Source organism: Penicillium canescens, assembly GCF_028828765.1.
Source record: "Penicillium canescens strain IBT 15451 chromosome Unknown utg000002l_segment0_segment0, whole genome shotgun sequence".
NCBI lineage: Eukaryota > Fungi > Ascomycota > Eurotiomycetes > Eurotiales > Aspergillaceae > Penicillium > Penicillium canescens.
This window is the reverse complement of record NW_026703964.1, coordinates 5,361,934-5,383,148: the sequence shown is the minus strand read 5'-3', so window position 1 is coordinate 5,383,148 and position 21,215 is coordinate 5,361,934. Positions and strand designations below refer to the sequence as shown.

The 21,215-nt window shown below is 49.8% G+C and overlaps 6 protein-coding genes across 6 annotated transcripts; 3 read left to right on the top strand and 3 right to left on the bottom strand.

The window, feature by feature from the left end:
- Nucleotides 1–22: 22 nt before the first annotated feature.
- N7446_003283 (patatin-like phospholipase domain-containing protein) lies at nt 23–2,690 on the bottom strand. Its single transcript, XM_058512032.1, has 2 exons — nt 1,216–2,690; nt 23–1,164 (listed from the first exon to the last, which is right to left on the bottom strand). Exons 1-2 carry the CDS (start codon nt 2,653–2,655, stop codon nt 454–456), a joined length of 2,151 nt encoding a protein of 716 aa, XP_058377568.1. The 5' UTR covers nt 2,656–2,690; the 3' UTR covers nt 23–453.
- Nucleotides 2,691–5,992: 3,302 nt separating this feature from the next.
- Nucleotides 5,993–8,805, top strand: N7446_003282 (leucine-rich repeat domain-containing protein). Its single transcript, XM_058512031.1, has 3 exons — nt 5,993–6,079; nt 6,137–6,306; nt 6,395–8,805. The coding sequence occupies exons 2-3, from the start codon at nt 6,265–6,267 to the stop codon at nt 8,747–8,749; spliced, it is 2,397 nt and encodes a 798-aa protein (XP_058377567.1). The 5' UTR covers nt 5,993–6,079; nt 6,137–6,264; the 3' UTR covers nt 8,750–8,805.
- Nucleotides 8,806–10,422: 1,617 nt separating this feature from the next.
- On the top strand, nt 10,423–11,633 carry glcA (type 1 serine/threonine-protein phosphatase catalytic subunit GLC7; the record flags this gene model as incomplete). The annotated part of the gene is made up of 4 exons (XM_058512030.1): nt 10,423–10,599; nt 10,663–11,064; nt 11,175–11,474; nt 11,538–11,633. The coding sequence occupies 4 exons, from the start codon at nt 10,423–10,425 to the stop codon at nt 11,631–11,633; spliced, it is 975 nt and encodes a 324-aa protein (XP_058377566.1).
- Nucleotides 11,634–13,077: 1,444 nt separating this feature from the next.
- sar1 (Arf family GTPase SAR1) lies at nt 13,078–14,387 on the bottom strand (the record flags this gene model as incomplete). Its single annotated transcript, XM_058512029.1, has 5 exons — nt 13,078–13,118; nt 13,287–13,586; nt 13,709–13,814; nt 13,968–14,071; nt 14,369–14,387. 5 exons carry the CDS (start codon nt 14,385–14,387, stop codon nt 13,078–13,080), a joined length of 570 nt encoding a protein of 189 aa, XP_058377565.1.
- An 809-nt stretch (nt 14,388–15,196) lies between these two features.
- On the bottom strand, nt 15,197–17,404 carry N7446_003279 (DUF2457 domain-containing protein; the record flags this gene model as incomplete). Its single annotated transcript, XM_058512028.1, has 1 exon — nt 15,197–17,404. The coding sequence occupies one exon, from the start codon at nt 17,402–17,404 to the stop codon at nt 15,197–15,199; it is 2,208 nt and encodes a 735-aa protein (XP_058377564.1).
- A 2,309-nt stretch (nt 17,405–19,713) lies between these two features.
- N7446_003278 (uncharacterized protein) lies at nt 19,714–20,068 on the top strand (the record flags this gene model as incomplete). The annotated part of the gene is made up of 2 exons (XM_058512027.1): nt 19,714–19,851; nt 19,934–20,068. 2 exons carry the CDS (start codon nt 19,714–19,716, stop codon nt 20,066–20,068), a joined length of 273 nt encoding a protein of 90 aa, XP_058377563.1.
- Between the last annotated feature and the right edge of the window lie 1,147 nt (nt 20,069–21,215).

The window sequence follows — 21,215 nt, the reverse complement described above, 5'->3', positions numbered from 1 at the left end:
TAGTATTTACCAGAGAGACTACGTTCACGCCACTTCATTCAAACAAATACCGAGAACATAATATTCGTACACTAGGAGCGTTTATGTACATTACAAAGCCTTCCATCTCTGTCTCCGAAGGTAAATACCTTCCTGTGACACGAGTAAGCAGCAAATGCAAAGATAGCCGAAGCCAAAAATGACCAAATGCATAACCAATAAGAAATAAGACACCTTGCTATGCTGATGAAAGGAAGTAAGACGAGAACAAAAAAGGAAAGACGCTAGACAAGGACAGTAGGGCGTACAGTCTAAGAGTGCCCGCAGATACCGGCAAGAGCCGCCTGTCATAATGAATCTCACAGAGAGCTGGAAGTATAATGACGGAAGGCCAAGCTGCAGGTGCCCTGAAGCAGAAAGACTCTCCGCTCGAAGTGAACTCTGGGAGCGCTCAAGCCGCTTGTATTTTATTTTTCAGATGACCGCTGAATCTTCGTCACCGTAGGAATCCGCATCATCAAAGAAAACAGCAGACTGGCGTCGCATTTCCTCCATGATGCTCCCCCGCCGGGAATTCGGGGTCTGAGGGCGTGGTGAGGCGGTTGATTGGGACATGCTATCTGATAGGTCGACGAACCGCGACTGGTCTTTGTAGCTGGAGCCTTCGCGCTCTGAAAGGTTCTCATCTACATGTTCCTCCACGGGACCTGAATGTTCACTTTCTGTATTGTGGAGTCGACGAGAGAGCGCTGGGGAGAGGCTGCGTCCACCTGTTTTGGATTCTTGGAGTCCTTTCATGATTTCATTTTCGACTTTAAGTCGGTTTTGAATGAATTGAATTTTGGGGAATGCGCTTTGCTGACCGACATGGATCATGCGAGCGAGACGTTCAGGGCTTGGGTCGGAGAGAATGTGGATGAAATCGGAGGGAATGCTCTTAGGCCAGATAGTCACAGTGCCACTGAACTTCTGCAACCAAATCTCACTCCAGTCTTGCCCCATTGGTCGTGGGAGAAGCTCCAAATGCCGAAGGACTCGAAGCCATTTGTTAAGGTCTAACTTGATGTATTGTTCGATCGCAGTGCCGAGGAAGCCGCCACGCCACCCACGGCCCTTGCGGTGTGTGACTGGTCGCCCTACCGTTCCCCGAGAGCTGAAGAAGAAAAGGTTGATGTGGGGGTTCACCTGATGCAGTGTCAGTGGCAAAAGAGCACAAAGAAGCGAGGGTAATCTTACCTGGGACACTATCGTAAAATTGACGTTGAAATGTAGGTTCAGCGCTTTGATTGGTATATCAGTCCGCAGGCTACCATCCTTCCATTTATGCCCAAACGAGTAAGGCTTGAGAGTGCCATCACGCTTTTTGGTCATCAAAACTACTGGATTCAGAATGCCTGGAACGGCCGCAGAAGCAAGCACCGCACTCCATATGACGCAATCGGGGGATGTCAGATAATTGGCCAGGATGGTCGGCGAGTGAGGATCTGAGGGCACACAGCTGACATTCAAGATGCGCCCGGTCCGCTCGTAAGCTTCCCGAAACGTAGTTGAGCCCCTGCAGAACCAACCGCACTGTCGGGCCCAGTCGACAGTATCAAACCTAGCACCTGTTCGCCACCAGCGACTGACCCAGGTCGGAAACCCTTCGTGGCATGCGCGAATCCGATGTGCTAAGGCGGGAACGAGCAGCTGTTTCAGTTCCTCATCGGTCCTGGTCGCAACCAGGCCCGCCACTAGCGCTCCACCTGATGTCCCGGTAATGATCTCCGGGAGGACATTATTATCCAGCAGGGCCTTGACTACACCAAAGTGATAATAAGCGAATGTAGCTCCACCTGACAGACAAAGAGCGGTGCGACCGAAGTTCGTATCAAGGTGCTTGAAGAGCTGATACTTGGCGTCCTTATCAATCTGCTTGCTGTTTTGGACGAGTTCAATACACGCGTGTACCTCGTCGATGTACTCTTGGACCAAGTCTTTGGTCCCAGAGTACGTCTCGCTGTATATTCGAGGGTTCTCCACACCGGCGAAATTGTTCTTGACGCAAGCTTCCAATAGCGTACGGAGCTCTTCAATAGCCGACGCTTCGCTCGAGTCACTCCGCCCATTGTCTATCTCCCGTTCTGCATCCGCTCTGGCTTTCTTCAGCTGTCCCACCACTTTGTTGATTGTAAGATGATCGTAGTAAGCGTATTCATCGGTCTGTTTCCACTTCTCGGTCCCGAGGTGGACGTCCAGCGCCTGGGCCGCTTTCAACCAATCTGGATAGTTCTTCTGCGCAGACAACTCCCGGCGCAGCCTTTCCCTTTTGCCCCGCCACGTCACCCATTGCTCATAGAGGAAAATGTAGACTCGGATAAGCACATATCCAAAGCTCAACACAGTAATCCACGTGAAAACAGTGAACAGGAATGGCCATTTCAACACTGTATATAGCACCCCCTCTCTCGTTTCATCCTTGCTTCGTTTGGGTTGTTTGCGACGGCCACGGGTCTTGCGGACTCTTTGATTGATTGGGCGCCAGTCATTGATAGCCACCAATGGGGAGGCTTCTGGGGCATTCAGCGCCCTCTCGAATCGGTCGAGTTCATCGGGTTCAATAAAGTCGCGGTCAAAATCGGGTAGACAGGCCGGATCGTAGGGGTCATACACTGCAGGTTGCTTCTCAGTGGCCATGTTCAATGCATGCTGGAGTGACGAGAACAATGTTGAGACATCGAAGGTACCTGGAATCCGGTTGGGGAAGCTATGACGCTGATATCACGTGTCTGTCCATCTCCACGCACGTTGCGCTAGTACCGGATCTGGCTAGCCCCATTTATCTGCTGAGTCATTCATATCTTGCCCCGCCAGATAAGAAATCGTCAACCATGGATGCCGAGGTAGCTAAACAGTGGAAGTACCAAGAATTGAGAACTCAAGGTTTCATCGCGTCTGGGAGATAGATAGTGATGAACTATCGCCAAGTTCATGGCAAACACTCTCAAACTCAGCATTTCTTTGTGAGTGATGTGTATCTTGAGAACCGCAAGGCTTATGCAAGCATTATCCTACCAAGCTATGCTACGACACTTGAGTACAACAATGTCACTGTGCGACAGTCTTGGGAGTGTTTGGAATGTGCCCCTCCTCCGCGCACGCCCCGCGAGGAATTGACATTCCTCAATCTAAATCCCTCTCTTGTTACAATGAGCGGGGCAGCTCATACCGAAGGCAAATCCGAGGTTTCTTTCGTTTTCGTCTCAAAGAAGTATACTCGATCTCACCGCTAGATGAGGTGGCATGAATCTCAAGGAAGATACCGGTGTCCTTCCCTGATTGGTAGGCATGACGGCAGAGTTTGTTTGTCGCAGCCGAATTGGAGGCCCAGGAAAGCATCCCATGGGTTGGCGGGGTCAATATCCCTCTAGCTGCATGCAAGCAGGACCGGGAAATGTTTTGTGTGCGCGGTATCGGACATAAAAAGTAGATCAGATATCAGCCACTATCTTCTGTTATAGGTCGGGTAAGAAGTCTGCTTGGTCACCTGATCTAGGTGTTCGGAAACGCCTCTATTCACATATCAGGATGATTGGCAGCGAACTAAGAATTAGCGTCGTGTACGAGGATGCAGGATGAGTCCCTAATTAGGCTCTTTTCGGCGAAGATAATCCGGACATGTTTTGCCATTCGGTCATGTTCGTCCTTGACGCTGATCATGCTGATCATTCTGCTAAATTCCTAAATACAGTGCCAAAAAAAGTAAACATCGCGCAAGCCATCGCTTCTTGTTGCCACTTGCGATCCAACAATCGGCTCTGTATACCATCGACACCTAAATATTCGAATTTCGCAGTCCCCTGTCTCGTGGCGGCACAAGGAATATATTAAATGAGCAGTTTGCGCCGTAGCCGCACGATTTATTAAGTTGAGTTAGCCTCTTCAATATCCCTGAACGTGCCGGCGGCGCCGAACTTAAGTGCGAATTCTATGTCAAGGAACCCTGTCCTCCAATGCCCCGCCCTCAGGGCTCTTGGCATTTTCTATCTCTGTAATCCCGAGCCCGGATTCCCCATTTAGCCCTATGCAGATTGCTCATGGATCGGCGCAAAAATGTATAGATTGTACTGTGGCGTTGGTCGAGCGAGCCGGTGAGAAAGCTTCCCCCGCTTACGACGTTTACCCACTAATACTCCCCGACGTGAGCAAAAGCAAAAAAGTTCAGCGAGCCACAATTATGGCTTGAAAAGGGATTGCGTTTGCCAAAGGATCATATCATCCAATCAGCGTGGTTAAACGCTCATCATATCGCACGCACGCTTCGAGGATCGTCCAAGGGTGGGCCTCGGATCTCCGAGGCCGGTCAACGCCCGAAAGCATTTACATGTACTGCCAACTTTACTGTCGTTTTTACAGTATCCTCTCCAGTATTGTAGGGAGGGGTGTCGATCGTGATTATCGTATAATCATGTGCCCGCCCCCTTGGCTGATTACCATGTGCTAAACATTCCTGGGGAGATAGGAGGGGCATTCAGCCCCGATCGGCTGAAAAGCTGATGTTTGGGGAAATGAAGCCAAAGGATATGGCTATATGTACATGTGTGTGCTTGGATAGACATACTTAAATAACGACAGGGATGCTGCAAACTCCTCGCATGAAAGGTGCAGAGAGTTGTATGCGCGGCCGGGGTCCAAGGTTGAACCGAGCGTTTGAGGCGCATCTAATAGGAATGTTAAGATGAAATTATACCCCGCGCTGGCCAGGGATAAAGGTAATTTCTTTCGCAATTTTTGAAACATTACAGAAACACAATCCATGGCTCGCGGTAGAGGGGGCCGTCAGACGTTGAGGCTATAGATGAAGGGGCTGAGTCGAACCTTGGAACCACCAACCGCCCGTACCCGCTATACAAGCGGTGTGACCATTGTCTACCTGAACATATACAACCATTCGAATCATGTCTTACTATAGAAGTCAGTTGATGTCATTTGGGATAACATCCAGTCTCCATCTAAGAATGTCAGATGTCAGTGCGAGCTAAGAGACTCGACGATCCTAGATAGCGTAATGGCGAATTTAAATCACCAACTGATTGGCCGTTCACGACTTTATAGAGGTCCTCTTTTTACAGTATCATTCCGAATGACCGGGAGCCACCTTTTCCTCCAAGGCATCCAAGTATGCAAATATCCGCATGTGCCCAATGGCATGCCTCGTGCGATCACAACCCCCTAAACCCTGATTTGATCGGCTGCCCCTTCAGCGCCTACAGATGACCAACCGCATTTCCGGCAAGGGCATCTACAAAAAGAGAAGGGGAAAAAAGAGAAAAAAGCGGGCCAACGGGAGCACGGGGCAACTAAACCTCTCGGCATTCCCACCCGGTCTACATCGTGGGCTGAAGTTGCCTGCGTGTGGCTGCGTCGGAGATTGATCAACGCCACCATGGGAAAGTTTCAACTGTGTATAGGAGGGGCTGCAAATGCATGAATGGGAAGATGTTATAATTTTTTTTTGGGTCGATCAAAGAGAGCCCGTCGGACCCACTATGGTCTGAGTTTCCTTACTCTCTGAATGTTGACACTCTTTGGTTCAATTTATGCAGGAGAGAGGGGGGCCGCACATCGGACTAATCATATATTATATTTACCTCACAAACACCAGGCTTTTGATATAGACGCGGCAGAAAATCGAACTAAAATGCTAGGCGCCTTCATAGGCTCGCCACTACCCACCCGAGTTTAGTTTGCATACTGTAGTAAATATCCCGGGCTTAACAGTACGAGTGAGACAGATTAGTCGACAGGTCAAATTGGATAGAACGGGGACAATTGCATTGAAACAGGGAGCAGGAAGAAAAGCAAAGAAACAAAACAGAAAAAGCCAGAGATATAGTAAGTTAAGTAGGTCAAATATCATGCGACTTATCTCTCAGCTGATACAAGTGGTAATATTGCGTATCTCCCGTATTGCTATCAGGATAAGCGTATTGTATTTAGTTACCCCGTGCCCTCACTTCTTCTTCTCTCTCTTCTTTTCACCTCCTTGAGACTTATCTCTTTCCCCCTCCTTTTCGGGTCAAGGTAGAGTCAAACATTGACTCACCTTTCTTCTTCTCAGGTACTGTCCTCGGCAATTCCCTGAGACTCATTCAATCTGGCTAACCCTCGCCTCCAGAGCCCTCGCTCGATCTTTTTTCGGGATCTCGCTCGGGTCGCACAAGCAAGATGTCGACTACCTCTGGTTGTATCTGTTGAGTTCTTCATCTTCAGATTACCCCCGGCCTTACCGGACCCGTGGGCACCATGGAGAAGTTAAACACTGGGGATGGACAACTTTTCATCAAGGTTTGTATTCTCATAACACTCGTGTGGATACGCTACACCACTCTCTGGTGGGTTTTCAGATGGCTAACTCGTCTGTTTACTTTGTTAGAATGTCGCCAGCTTCGTTCGCACCCATGAAAAGGCCCTCGCAAATGCGCTACAACTCCGCCGCCAGCCCAAAAATGCAGTGACTCCCCAGTCACCAACTGCTTCGGGCTCTGGCTCGTTCTCCTCTGCTCCTTTGAACTTAGCCGCCGCCTTCTTCAAATTTACCTCGCAGAATAGCAAAACAGCCAAATTGACCCTGACCCCCCATCACCTCTTCTACCTCCTCTCCAGCTTCGAGGACTTGGGCATTGCTGTGGGCCCTATGAACGTCAGGCTGGAGAATATCCACACCGAGATTTCGCAGTCCTATGTTTCCTTTCTGAATAAACCACAAAGGTCTCGAGGCGATGGCGCCTCGATCCACTCCGTATCCAGCGTGCGTAGCGTGATGTCTGGTATGACCGACCTCTGGTCATCCTTCCGACTGGGGCCCAAGGACAGCCCTTCCAAATCGGAAAAGGCAAAGGCCGCCTTGGATATGGACCTGAAGTACCTCTATTCCGCCTTCACCAAGATCCCGTGTCTTCGCCTTGCCCCGGACCACCGAGCTCCTTTGATCAGCGGATATGAAGAATTTCCTTTCGATACGGCTGTGCCGCTACATTCTTTCAAGAACTTGAGCGCTTTAGAAATTATTGATTTAGACTACCGTTCCTTTTACGGCTGGGACCGATTATCCGAGCAACTTCGCAGCTTGACAATCAAGAGAGCGCACTTGGATGATCCTGCCGACCTGTTGACGAGGATCGTATTGGACGATATCGATAAGCGACGCCGACGATCCGCCAAGTCTCAGCAATCGCCTCCCTTGGGATGGACCAACAGCTCCAGCACGCAGCCCGTTCACACCCCCGATCATTCTTCCATCTCCGCGCCCGGGTCTCCTGTGGCAAACACAGCACTTGGGACCAGTTCCAGCCCCAAGTCGACCCCGATGGTCCGAGCAGGATCGGAAGGCGCCAAGATTCGTACAAGAGCCGGAAGTATCTCGCCCACTCGTCCTCCTACGAAGCCTGGCCACCGTCGAGGCCAGTCTCAGCGAATTATCCGACGTACCGGTTCTGCAAGCTCGGAATCTAGTGAGATTTCAGCTGGTTATCGAAATGGAAGTTCTTCAAACCTCCTTGCCGACATTCTGTCGCCCGCAAAATGGCGATTCCTGCGACACCTGGGACTTCCCGAAAACTCCCTGACATCCATCTCTGCCGCTAGTCTGACCCCTGTCGCCAACTCTCTCAACTCACTTGACCTGTCGTCGAATCTCCTGACCGAAATCCCAGATGGTCTAGCTTCCTTGATGGCCTTGCGAGCTCTCAATCTGTCTTATTGCATGATTGAATCGCTCCACTCGCTTACTCGGAACCCTCTCCCTGCTATCACTGCTCTCAACCTCCGCGGAAATCGTCTCCGATCACTCGCGGGTATTGAACGATTGCTTTCGTTGGAAAGATTGGATCTTCGTGACAACAATCTCACGGACCCGACAGAGATTGCCCGGTTGACTAGTCTCCCTGAGATACGGGAGATCTGGGTCTCCGGCAATCCCTTTGTCAAGACTCATTCTGGATATCGAATTGTGATCATGAATCTTTTCCGCCGGACGCCTGGTTATTCCGAGGACATCATCATTGACGGCAGAGGACCGGGTTACACCGAGAGGAAGCAGCTCGTCGAACGTGTTGCAGAGCCCCAAGGTGCGCCCATTGTGCGGCCTGTACCCGCTGATGAATCAACGGTCGTGCAAAAGTCTACTGTTACTATCATAACCCCAGAAACTGCAGTCTCCAAGCCGGTACAAGACGAGGGAGACTCGCGTGTGAACGGGGCACAGAAAGAGATTGATGGAGCAACCAACCGCCGAAAGAAGACTCAGCGACGCAGGATAGTTGACCACTCAGTGGACAATCCATTCACCACTGATGGACTGGGAAACTCGGGAAGTACCGCTCTTCCTGTCCTTCCCATTCAACATATCCAAGCGCCGGTCGATCATTCGATTGTCGTCCCCGTTGAACAGCCGTGGAGGCTCGACAGCGGACCACAATCCGGATCATCGAGCATCCAAAGTCCTGTCAAGCCTATGCACTCCCCGAACCCTGCTCTTGTACACTCTGCACAAGGCAAAGAAAGGACTATGGATGAAGAGTTCTGTCGTCAGCACTTGGAAGTTCTTCGACATGACGTGGGGCATAATTGGCTTACTGTGCTCGGCGAGAACGACTGGAATAATTCTCACAAGGACTTTGCTCACATCTCAGGAGTAGGGTTGGATCATTCCGCTCATCTTTCCACTCCGCCACTCACCCGCTCAAACACCCAGGCGATCCTCAGCGGAAGCCATGCACTGAGCGGATAAAAAGCATTTTGCGATTTGCATCTCTCCATACGCCCGGGGCCCTCCCACTCATACCCCCTGAGTATCTCCGCCTCTCCCCCGTGGGACCATAATCTGCCTGGCGGATTCTTCTCTTCTATATGGGAATGACCCATCCATCAAGTCCCTTGGGACCATTTGACCAACATATTTGTCGCCTGTTACAGGCAGCTAACTATTCTATGCATTGCTTTCGGCGTTCGATGACTAACGAGCCATGGTGGGTTGGATGTATGATTTATTTACGGCCTTTGATTTCGCACTGTTTCTGTCCATTCCTCTCCTACTTTCAGAACGCATGCACTGGTGACCTTTTCTGGTCGTCTTGATTCATGGAGGGCACAGTGAAAGACATTTTGTTTTCGGTTAGAGCGTGTATTGTATGATTCTTGTTTTCTGGGCACGTTGGCGTTGGTGGATCTTTGATGTCTTAATTCCCCTCTTGTTCATCCTTCTCTGCGGTTTTTCTCTAGTTCTTTCGATCGATTACCTGTGCATGAGCCATGACATCTATATGGACAGTCAGCATGAGGCACAAGGTACGATCAGTTTGAATAATATCACCGTGAGAACACTTACCTATACTCCGTAGGATTGAAGCGTATCCCTAGAATGACGTACATATATCGGAATGCATACTCGAAGATACAATGCCATTATAGACCCATGTTCACTATGTCGAGACTTTATCAGCCTCTACGTGCTTGGACCCCATTTGGCGTCGCGGCGCGCAGTCTCGACCTCGCAGAACGCCAGAAGTCATGCAACAGATTTTGCATACAAACTGTCAAAGCGTGGAGAAATGCATAGGGCAATAAATCGAGTAGATCAAGTGTAGGAACAAGGTCTATATATAACCGACCAAACAAGCGCAAACACAAATGGAAGTTCCCGCTTTGCAAAAAGATTCTCTCCTTCACAACTCTCGACAGGCCTTTCTCTTGTCTTTTGTCCCTGTTCTCTGTTCTCTTTCTCTCTCTATCTTCTCTTTCAACTTTCTCCCTTGATTGAGAAGTTCCTCCCTTTCCCGTCCAAATTCTTCCCTTTCGCTTTCGCTTCTGCCTCTGCCTCTACCACTACCGTCTGCCATCTCCCATCTCGACATTTCCCGGCTTCTTTCATCGAACCGATTAGTTTCCGGTCTCTTGCTCAGCCTCAGCTATCCTTTGAGGCGTCTACGAGCCCATCCCCTTCCTCCTCCCCGCGCATCGTACAAAAAGCGAGTCGGATAGGCACCACCGTCCCACACCCGTCTGGGCATCTTTGCCAGATCATTCTTCTCGCGGCCGTTGGGGCCCTTCTTCAGATCACTTTGGTCTTGAATTATCTCTGGTAGGCATCCATGTATTTTTTTTGTTGTTGTTCCCGATCCTGCTCCCTCCCAACTCCACCGCCAAGGGGGGAGAAAAATCCCAACAGGAAAAACCGAGCGCGTTCGTCGAATTTGCCTCCCATGGTATTTTGAGATACAAACTGGACTTTATTTCAATCTGGAACGTTTTGTTAACTTGTTTGTTGGACAGTAGCAGGACATAGCCGCGTCATCAAATCTCTGCTCTCCTCGCCCGATCGCTCCGGAAGTCTTCTCTTCCCGCGTTCCGTTTCTCTTTTCTTCAACTATTTCTTTCTTTCGTGTTTTTCCTTAGAACGACGCCATGGCCGACCAGGAAGTCGATTTGGACTCAATCATCGACCGCCTCTTGGAGGTGAGGGGTAGCCGCCCTGGAAAGCAGGTTCAGCTGCTCGAATCGGAGATCCGTTATCTCTGTACCAAGGCTCGTGAGATCTTCATCTCTCAGCCGATTCTGCTTGAGCTGGAAGCGCCCATCAAGGTAGGTCTTTGTGTTTGAAACTTTGACGTGAACCGCCTTGTCTTACGCGTTTACTCTCCCTAGATTTGCGGTGATATCCACGGTCAATACTATGATCTCCTGCGTCTCTTCGAATATGGCGGTTTCCCCCCGGAGGCCAACTACCTCTTCCTTGGTGACTACGTCGACCGTGGCAAGCAGTCGCTCGAGACTATCTGCCTCTTACTCGCTTACAAGATCAAGTACCCCGAAAACTTCTTCATTCTGCGTGGCAACCACGAGTGCGCCTCGATCAACCGTATCTACGGTTTCTATGATGAATGCAAGCGCCGTTACAACATCAAGCTCTGGAAGACTTTCACCGATTGCTTCAACTGTCTCCCCATTGCCGCCATCATTGATGAGAAGATTTTCACCATGCACGGTGGTCTGAGCCCCGACCTCAACTCGATGGAGCAGATCCGTCGTGTCATGCGCCCCACGGATGTAAGTTTCATCCCCTCATTTCTGATTCCCCTGTGTTTGGGTTTATGGGCGGGAACTCGAAGAGGCGCTGGGCTTCTCGCGGCTAAAGGCCAAATCACTGACTGAAACAGATCCCCGACTGCGGTCTTCTGTGCGATCTGCTGTGGTCCGACCCCGATAAGGATATTACCGGCTGGAGCGAGAACGATCGAGGTGTCTCATTCACATTCGGCCCCGATGTGGTTTCGCGCTTCCTGCAAAAACACGACATGGATCTGATCTGCCGTGCACACCAAGTTGTTGAGGATGGATATGAATTCTTCTCCAAGCGCCAGCTGGTTACACTATTCAGTGCACCCAACTACTGCGGTGAATTCGACAACGCAGGTGCAATGATGAGCGTAGACGAGAGTTTGCTCTGCTCCTTCCAGGTGAGTATTCCCAATCCCTCCAAACCATAACCGCCGGTCTCTAACCTATCTCCTCTCCTGCAGATCCTGAAACCAGCCGAGAAAAAGCAAAAGTACGTTTACGGTGGCATGAGCGCCGGCGGTCCCGTCACTCCTCCGCGAAAGCAAAAGAAGAAATAAAAGAATCAATACGAGCTTCCCCATCTGCAGCAGGTTCGGGCGGAGATAAGCCTTTCACAAATCTCTTTCACAGCGCCCTCATGACATCCATCCTACCTACAACCCCCGCCGCGAGTCCCTCCGGATCCACGAAAACGATGAACGACCGAGGAACCCCTCATCCGCACTAAGGGTAGCCCGATATTCTTCAACTCCGCCAACCCCCGATAATACCAATCTTTGTCTCACATATCTCTCCCACCACAACCCCCGGGCTCTCCCAGTGCGACATGCGAACAAAAAACCAGTCTCCATCATTTCCTGACCTGATCCACCGCGACCTCTGTACTTCCGGAGCGGAGTTCAAATGCTTATTTCTTCTTCGTCTTTTTCGAGTTTCATTTTCGAGTTCTCCTTCTCTGTTCTTGTTTCTAACCCATCTGAACTGGAATGTTTTTCACTTTCGGCATGCAACGGAGAAGGGAGGGGAACTGGATTGATTATCTTTCTCCTTTCTTTTTATTTTCTCTCTCGACTTCCTTATTTGTGTCCGTGTCCCTTTACCGCATGTGTGCTTTGGTTTTTTCCTCTTTATTTCGAATTCTATTCGTCTATCTCATCCTTCTCGTCTAGTTTACGTGAGGCCGATTAAGTGTGTCTCTACCGTAGTGCTAGTCTTGATTTTTGTGTTTGCCAGTTCCAGCTTGGTTCTGCGCCACAGCGAGAGCTTCTCCTTCTCAGCAGGACAGAGAGAATAGGGAATTGTTCATGGGTTTCCAACGGGACGTCACTGGAGTGGGTTTCTGCTTATTTTTGCTGGGGAAGGGTAGTAGGTCTAGGTTGTTCTTCAATCGAAATGACAGTTCCAAGATACTTTTGTCTATTTCCCATTCTATACTTCTGGCAGTTATGTCAATCAAATCCTTGAATCCATTCATACTTGACTAGAAGATAGCCGATGAATTTATACCTCATACCTCATACCTCATCCTCGAGCACGTTATACCTTATCCCCTATAACACAAGCTACACTCCACCCTACAAAACCAAAACTAAAATATAAATCAAGTCTTTGAACTATAGGAACAAAAAACCGGCTAGCTAGCTGACCAAGCGCGAAAAAAAGCAATAAAAGCATACATATCAAGACGTAGCATCGGCCGAAAAAGCGATACGTGTATGTGATGTAGACAAACCGGTCAATGTCAATGCCAAGGCTGAGTGGCGCATAGCAAAGCGAAGCGAAGCAAAGCAAGCTTGAACATTGGCATTGGACTGGTGTGGTTTTCAGATGTGGGAATTTGAATTGGATCGGACTGGGGAGAAGTTGTGGGGGTGGGAAGGGGAGGGAGGCATGTTCAAAAGGCTTGTATGTCATTTCATCAAGTTTGAACGGGGTAAGAATGGTGGGGTTGATGGAGTGTTGTTGAGAGATCGCAAGAGTGGGTTTGGCCTGATGGCTCGATTAGACGTATTGGGACAACCATCTGATGCCCTCGCCGTATCCTGCAAAAAGGTAAAAAAGGAAAATAGGTTAGCCATGATCAAAGAGATAGGTTTCGGACTCCGGGAGGAGTTGGGATATCTGCGCGCGATTGTAGCTAGAAACGGGATACACCTCCGCAGTGCGACAACCCGAACTCAAATCGGAGATAGATTTCAACAATAACTCACCCTGTCTCATGACAACACTGCACATGAACACCTCGATGGGCCGGATACCCTCGAGAGGAACCTTGCCCTTGCCAGTAGTCTGGTACAGACCAAGCTGGTGACGGAGCTCATCCTCGCTGACGGCGTCGGGGTGGTCGATTTTGTTTCCGAGGACGAGGAAGGGGACCTTGGAGAGCTCCTCCATGGCGAGGAGGGCGTCGAGCTCGGCCTTGGATTCGGGGAAGCGCTCGTAGTCCTTGGCGTCGACTAGGAAGACGATGCCGCTGACTTCGGGGAAGTAGTCCTTCCAGAGACGGCGGGCTAGATGGGAGATTGGTTGTTAGTTTTGTTGTGCTTGTTGTAAATTCATAGGTTGCTTGCGCATATCGTGGCTGTTCTTTTGATATCTTGTTGATCTTGTTGGGAGAGAGGGGTTCACTCACCCTGCTGGTGACCACCCAGATCGAAGGTGGTGAAGCGGTTGTTGCCGATGGCAAGCTCCTCAGAAGTAGGGTGTGCGGTAGGCTGAAGGACGGCGACACGGTCATTCTAGTGATTCCAGTTCCTGTTAGCAATCAGATCCATACCGCATCCATCAAGTCCCCAGTCCTCAATCCCCGTTCTTCCATCCAAGCGCCAGATCCGAAAATCCAAGCTCTCGGCATCAATACCCAAGAAGAATCCCACCTCCAATCAACTCACCTTTAGCATGTGCAGCAGTGTCGTTTTGCCAGCATTATCAAGACCGAGGAAAAGAAGCTTAGCATGCTTGTTCAACAGACCAAGCGAAGCAAGAACATCGTAAACTGCAAAAGAATTAAAAAATCAGCTCTCTGCAGTAGAACAATCCCCAACACATCACACGATCACAAGCAACCTGGAAAGCAAAGCCGCGGCCCAACCGGCGCAACAGCCAGCCATGACCCGAGACCGAGAACACTTATCAGCACCTCACTCAGCTCAAACAAACAGCACAGAACAGAGGACATATCCCAACAGAAACCATTTGAATCGCTGGCGGGTATGCAGTCGCAGTCTCCGCACGTGCTATGAAGTCGGCTGTGGTGCGGTGCGGTGGTGGTGGTGTCGGGAAGGGAACTTACACCAGTTGATGATCCACATAGTGAGAAGCCGAAGTCAGAGATGAATCGAGTAGAAACAGGCGACAGGGCAGAGAATCACAGATTTGATCAGTGAATGGGGAGAGGTGGATGGATGGTGGATGGGGGTAGGTCAAGAAGACAGGTTTGATGTTGTTTTCGGGGTCTGGTTGTGGCCTCAGGCAGCAAGCGGAATCGCCGCGAGAAGGTAAAAGTGCCCAAGGTCGGACGGACCGTGTGGGTTTGGACCTATCTTAGGTTTATATTGGTATTTGTTGGGCTATTAGGTGTTGTTATCTTTACCTTGGGTTGCTGGTGTTTTATCGCAAACATCTGCTTGTTATCATCATTGCTACCATTGGTCTACTCTTCTACTATGGCTCCAAGGTATATCTCGAAGATTTCATATTCACTCTCATCAACTGATGGATCTCTTTATTCACAATACAGCAAATTCAAGGGGGTATATGCACCATAGCCATGCAAAAGACCAAAGAAAGCGTCCTCCAACAAGTCCAAGGACAAGCAAAAGAAGAGAGAGAGAAGAGGAAAGGTATAGATATACTTCCGACAGAAATGCAAAGAAAGAATCACCTCCGTGTAGGAATTAAAGCAAAATGGATATAAGTGAAAAAAAGGAAAGACCTCTTGTGTGGATAACACGAAGCAGGCAAGGTAATATGTAAAGCGAAAGGCACTCGGATCGCTAACCGAGCAGGGTGAGCAAAGAGACCCCAAACCAAAAGTAGAAAGAAAAGTAAAATGTAGATATGTACAGTTCGTAAACGGGAGTGTGGAACTTTCTTTGCAAGTTCCATGAGGAATGGAAACCTAAACGGATAGGACGAGCTGGGCATCTTGACCGACGCCATAAGCTCTGCACCTCTCAGCAGCTTCGAGGCCAAGCTCCTTCATCCGTTCGGCTCCTTTGCCCGGGACTGGGCGTTTGCCCATCTGCTCTTTGGCAGCTTTACGGCAGTGTTGGCGCCAGAACTTTTCTTTGCGTTTCTGGCGCTTTTTCTCAAGACCTTCGACAATGTCGACAGGGCCTCGAGTGTGTAGTTCGCGAGTACGAGAATGTTCGCGCTCAGGAGATTCGGTCCAGGGTGGGATTCCTTGCCAGCGGTGGTCCTTGTCCATATCGGTGAAGAAAGGATTGGGGGTGCGTGGAAGAGACTTTGTGCGGACCAGGGGACGTCGCTGAACCAGGTGGCTGATGTTGAGACCTTCGGGAGATTCGACCACAGGCATATCCTCTGCGAATTCCCACTTCGCCGGGGTAGGAGACTTGGCTCGCACACGAGGAGGTGGAGACTTGAAACGCTTCGGAGAGGTGCGGCCAGCTCGACGAGGCGGCGGGGACATCAGACGCTTGGGGGAGCGAAGAGGGGACGGGTTACGGGCATCTCCTTCTGGGCGTCCTCTCGTTTCCTCACGGTGAGTCGCAACAGGAAGGTCGGAGATATCATCGTCAGAGTGGTCAATGTCCTCGTTGTCCTCGGGGTCGCTGGTAGGGAAACTGGGGTCGATGTCTTGAGGAATAGGAATTTGCTTCGAGAGGCGGCGTTGTTCCAGGCAAGATTTGTAGGCGGCTTCCAGGGGACGGTCCTCGTCGAGAGTTCCACAGACGAAGTCGGTACTATCAGGTAGGTTGGGAGTTCTCGGGCGAATCTTGATGCTCTTGGTTTTTGAAGGACGACGAGCGTTGAGTCTTTGAACGGGAGCAGGAAGCCAACTGGAGTGATCATCCGTCATGGAGTCAAAGGAGATGTTCGAGGCGCGGCGTTCCATAGTGACGGGGCGGGTTTCTCTTGGTTCGGTAGTAGGTTGAATGGTAGGCTCCGGAATAGCAAGCGATGGAGCCCAGAACTCATAGTCTGAACCATCATCGTCACTCTCATCCGACTCCGCAAATCCAGCCTCGTTGTCCGACTCGTTACCGTCGTCGGAAGAAAAGTCGTGCACCGTTGAGTCATCATCTGCGATGTCTTCCGCATCTTCTTCCTCTTCGAGAGCTTCTTCCTCTGCCTGTTCACCAAGCCGTCGGATGGCAATTTCTTTCTTCATGCAGTCGTTCAAAGTGATCTTTTCTGTATAAGTAGGTTCCTTGATCACCCACTCATCGTCTTCTTCCAAGGAGCTAGCAAACTCGTGGAAGCGAGTAGCTTCTGATTCTTCAAACTTTCCCAGCCCACTAGTCGGGACACCTGTGCGAATGGTGGATCCAGAAGCGGACTCTTCCGTAGGAGTTTGCTTGGGTGACTTCTCGACGGAGGGCTTGCGGGCAGCAGGAGCAGGGGAGCCGCGGCAACGTGACTGGAATATGTTCTTGCGAGCTGGAGAACGGGTCCTCTGGCTGATAGTCTCACGTCCCGGGCACACAAAAGTCAGGGTCGTCCGGCGCTTGATCTCCGGGATTGGGGCCTCCTCCTCGGGACCCTCTTTCGGTGGCGGAAGTGTTTGTGACTCAGAGGGTGATACGGGTGTTTTCGGTTGGTCATCTGTCTTACGGCCACATGCGAAGCTAATGCAACGCTTGCGGCCCAGGTTGGCTTCCACAGTCGTCTCACTGGAGTCAACGACCTTGACTTTGGGTGTCAAATCCTTCCTTTCCATCATTGCTGCCTTTCCCATCATTTGAGGAGGCAAAGGCGGGCTGGGTGTGTTGGATAGAGACGGGCTCGTGAGGCCACCATCGCTGGTGAGTTCGGCTGTGGAGATGCCACTGATGTTGCTGTGAGGGTAGGATCGGTACATGTAGGAGTCATGCATAGAGGTGTGAGGGTCGCTGGGGGACATTTCGGGGCTGCTCTTCAACGCGCGCGTGAGCAGAGATTCCTTCCGCTCCACGCGTGGCCGCGCAAAGACGATCTGGTCGGAGTTCATGTGGGTGGCGTGCATGATGTGATCGGGGGGTTCATCGACGTCCTCGGCCATTTCGGCCTCCTCGTGGGCCGGGGTGGTGGACGAGTTTGATGAAAGGAGCATCTTCAAAAGGTTGTGAAAAGAAAACGATCTTTCGCCGCGAGTCTGTGCCATCTTTCAAAAGAGAAAAAAATAAGGTGTTCCGTATCGAAACCGGAGGGTGAGGCGAAGCGGTGGGCGTAGGCTCGAGTCGAAGGTGACAGTGAAAGTTGTTGCTTGATAGACCAAGTATGAAGTCTTTCAACCAACAGATGCTCTGATATCGATCACAGGTATATGAATCGACCCAGAGGGCAGCACAAGAAGTCCCGTGAGAGGACGCTTGTCATGATATAAAACGCATGGCTAGAGTAGGGGGATAATCAAGTCGAATGTGGGATATTCGCCAAGATCGATAATTGTCCGTGTTCAAGAATGGGCTCAATGGTGAGGCTAGACTCGACCGCCCAGATTCAGGCCCGTGCTGTGTAGAAAAAACAAGAATGTGGAAGAGTTGAAATAAGGAGTGGAGAGGGGGAAAAGAAGGGGTAGAAAAGATGGGGGAAGAGGTTCAAAATAAAGAAGCATAAGAGTAAAAAGTGCAGGGAGGGGAGAGAAGTGGGAGTGACGATACGGCAGTCCGGCACTGTCGTTTTCGGCCTAGCGCGGCGATTTTTTTAATCTCCTTTTGGTCATCTTACCGTATTGGTAATGGGGTAATTTTCCGTAAGATCCCGAGAAAGATATTCATTGCCACTGTGCCAAGTACTTTAGATATTCCAGTTACAAATACTTAATAATAGCAGCAATTCAATAGCACTATTAACAATGCAATACCAATAGCGATGCCAATAGCAATGCCAATAGCAATAGCGTGAATGAAACAAAAGACAAAGCCAAGGTTTCATTTCGAGGGTCAATCCGTAGTGTAGTGGAGCTGGTCTATGAGGGATTTTGTGCTTAGGCTAAACCGGTTCAGGACCTACTTTCACCCTCACATTAGACCAATACTTCTAGTGACAGCTACATCCACTCACGAACCATCGGTGAACGGAGAAAATTCTGAACACACAGCGAATTACAGCGAGCCTATAGCAAAACATGAAAAACGTTGAAATACATGTAGCAATTATAATCCCCTTACTATTACCTATGTACTCTTAACATATATAGGCAAAGTTTGATCGCCACGAGGTAAGTATTGTCATTTTCCCGTCAGAGTGGCCATTCACAGTAGCCAACCACGGTATTCCCCTGTATGATTTGCCGATTGGGGTGCCTGAACACAGCGGAGCCCTGAACTTGCCCTAAAGCTAGGAATTTTGCTAAAATGTCTCGAAACTATAAACGCGCTGTGCGCGCTACGTTCGCTGATTATTAGATTATTAGCTTGGCGGGTTTCAATCCCCCAAATCATACCTGAATGCTTGGTATTCCTTTCTCTCCTAATGCGGCCGTGACGTAGAGTTACATCTCTTAATAGTCACCGTGAATCAGTATCCCCCATGACTGAACTCTATCGGAGCTTCTCGGGTGGAGTATACACTGCGTTGTGTATGCAGCACCCACATCATGATCCGCAAGAAGTCTCTTGGCTTCTTTCAGTTTTATCTTGGTATCCATGCACAGATGTATAAACATAGAAACAGAATTGCCGTTCATCGCCAACCTATGCCAAGTCCAAAGGCAGTCGCATTAGCTGGTAGGGATGCCAAGCTCTCCCTTTGCTGAGCTGTACTTCAATGTAGGATTGTTTCGTCATTCAAAGAGGCGAAGCGATAATCGCAGAGTGTTGGGTATACATATACAATGCCTCTTCACCGATCGACCCGGTACAATGAGTTGTTAAACAGGCAGCCTTGTTTATCTCTCGATCATCATAATCATCATCTCCACAGTAAACCCAAAAATATGCAAATAAAAAACCCCCAAACCCATCCGATGTCTGACCCGATGACTCGACACTGCATCAGGGCATACACGGAGGCCCACGTTAAAAAAGCACGAGAAGCGGTCAGCCGCGATCGGGATCAGCCCTAGCATAGCGAACAGCTGATTCAAGGTTGTATAGTTGTATAGTAATCCGGACAATAACCAAAAGAGAAACAAAATACTACTACCAAAAGGCCCAAGAGTCTCGCAAGACCAGGCCGGGAAATAATCAATAGCCCAAGAGCCCATCATTTCCCAAACCAACCAGTAGGGCCCTATCTAAGATATGTACATGTAAATGCAGCAGCCAGTTGAGATCTCGACAAGCTTCGCGAATCCAAGGAGATCCCCCCCCCCCCACACTGCATCTGTACGAGCAAGCATGGCCCCTGTAGCAAAAGTCCAAGCTCAGTGGTGTGGATGTATGCGAATGCACTCTCGAGCCCTCTCCTGGGCAGCTTTGACACAACGGTTAAGGAGAGCTTGAAATATCGAGAAGAAGCTTGTTAGCAATGCAACGGGGTTGCAGCTGGGATGGTCCTGGTAGTGTATGGGCGAATGGGCGCATTGATGCAATTGGCATTGACATTGACTATACGGAGTACTGTAACTATGGATTCGCATTCGGATTGGAGCTCCTGTTTGAGATAGTAAGTACAGTACCGGATCACGAAATCGCTTTACGTACTGTATCTATACCTACCCAACAGATCTATACTATACATGTAACAGGGACGGGAAGAGCAGCGGTCTAAGCAAAGCGATTCGCCCACACAATGTTGTATACTCTTCCAGTTTGCTTTTTCGCTTCCTGGAAGCTCGCACCCGGGCGCAAAGAACACCGTCGAATCGCTTACGAGTACGTAAATAATGTACTCCAGGTGTACTAATGCAAGAGTACGGGACAGCAAAAGTTCCCGCGCTGACGAGCGACATCGCAGACGGGAATAGAACGGCTTGGCCTCCCCTCACGAAAAAGCTGGGCTTTCACTTCTCTCTTTCCGCATGCCTAAAATTGGTCAAAATGGGCTCTGCCAATCCTGGGCGTGAATGTTGGCCATGCGGTTGGATTGGGGAATGTCCTTGATACTTTACCGTCAATCTCTCCGCCGATCTCTGTGGATTATGTACTGTATCTATGGCAAATAACGAGGATTCATTCTAGAGACAAGGTATTTGGAAGGGATAAACTGGAGATTGGAGATTGTATAGTTGCACCGTGGCAAGGGTGGACACTTCAATCGTGGCAGTCACTCAATTGATCATTGACAACTGATCCGACCCGCCGTTCTCCATTCTCGCATACGATGTATGGAGTACTCCATAGCTGTACACGTCAATGTATACAAATGGAGCAGCCAAGGACTGTAGCGCAATAAGGTGTGAACTGTGCAGGTGGAGACCGGACTCCGGGCAGATGGCACGAGCGGGATCTCTAAGACATGCCTGAACGGGCTATACAAAGGATTGACCGGGAGCACCACCTGGGGAAGTGGAGGGAAGTAAGAGTTGAGATTGGATAACTGTCGCTGCACGCTGCAATGCAAACTGTGCGGTAAGCGGTAGCTAAGGGGGCTAAAAGGCTGAATTGGAGGATTTACCTTCTACAGTAGCGCCTAGTAAAGTATGAGGCATTTTAGGTCCGGCTACTGCAACCTGTGCCAGATACAGTTAAGCTAAGACGGGATGTTTGTTACTGTAAAGTTCTTTCTCTTCTTTCATGTTCTATTTTAATTGCTTTGATCTTTGATTTGCATTGCTTTCTCTTCCTCCCCGAATGTCCGTTTCATCAATTGGTCTGTGCTGGCTTTGAGTCCTTTATACCCCAAGGTCTTTACCTTCAAAGACAAGACCTGAATTGGCAAAGAATGCCAAGTCCCTCACCTCGGAACTATGAGGATACACGTACGAATACACGCATATTTCCTTCGTGAACGGGGTGATACAATACCTCGCCAAGCCAAAGCTGTGCATTCACCCATCTTGGAACTGGCAGATCAATAATCTACCTTGC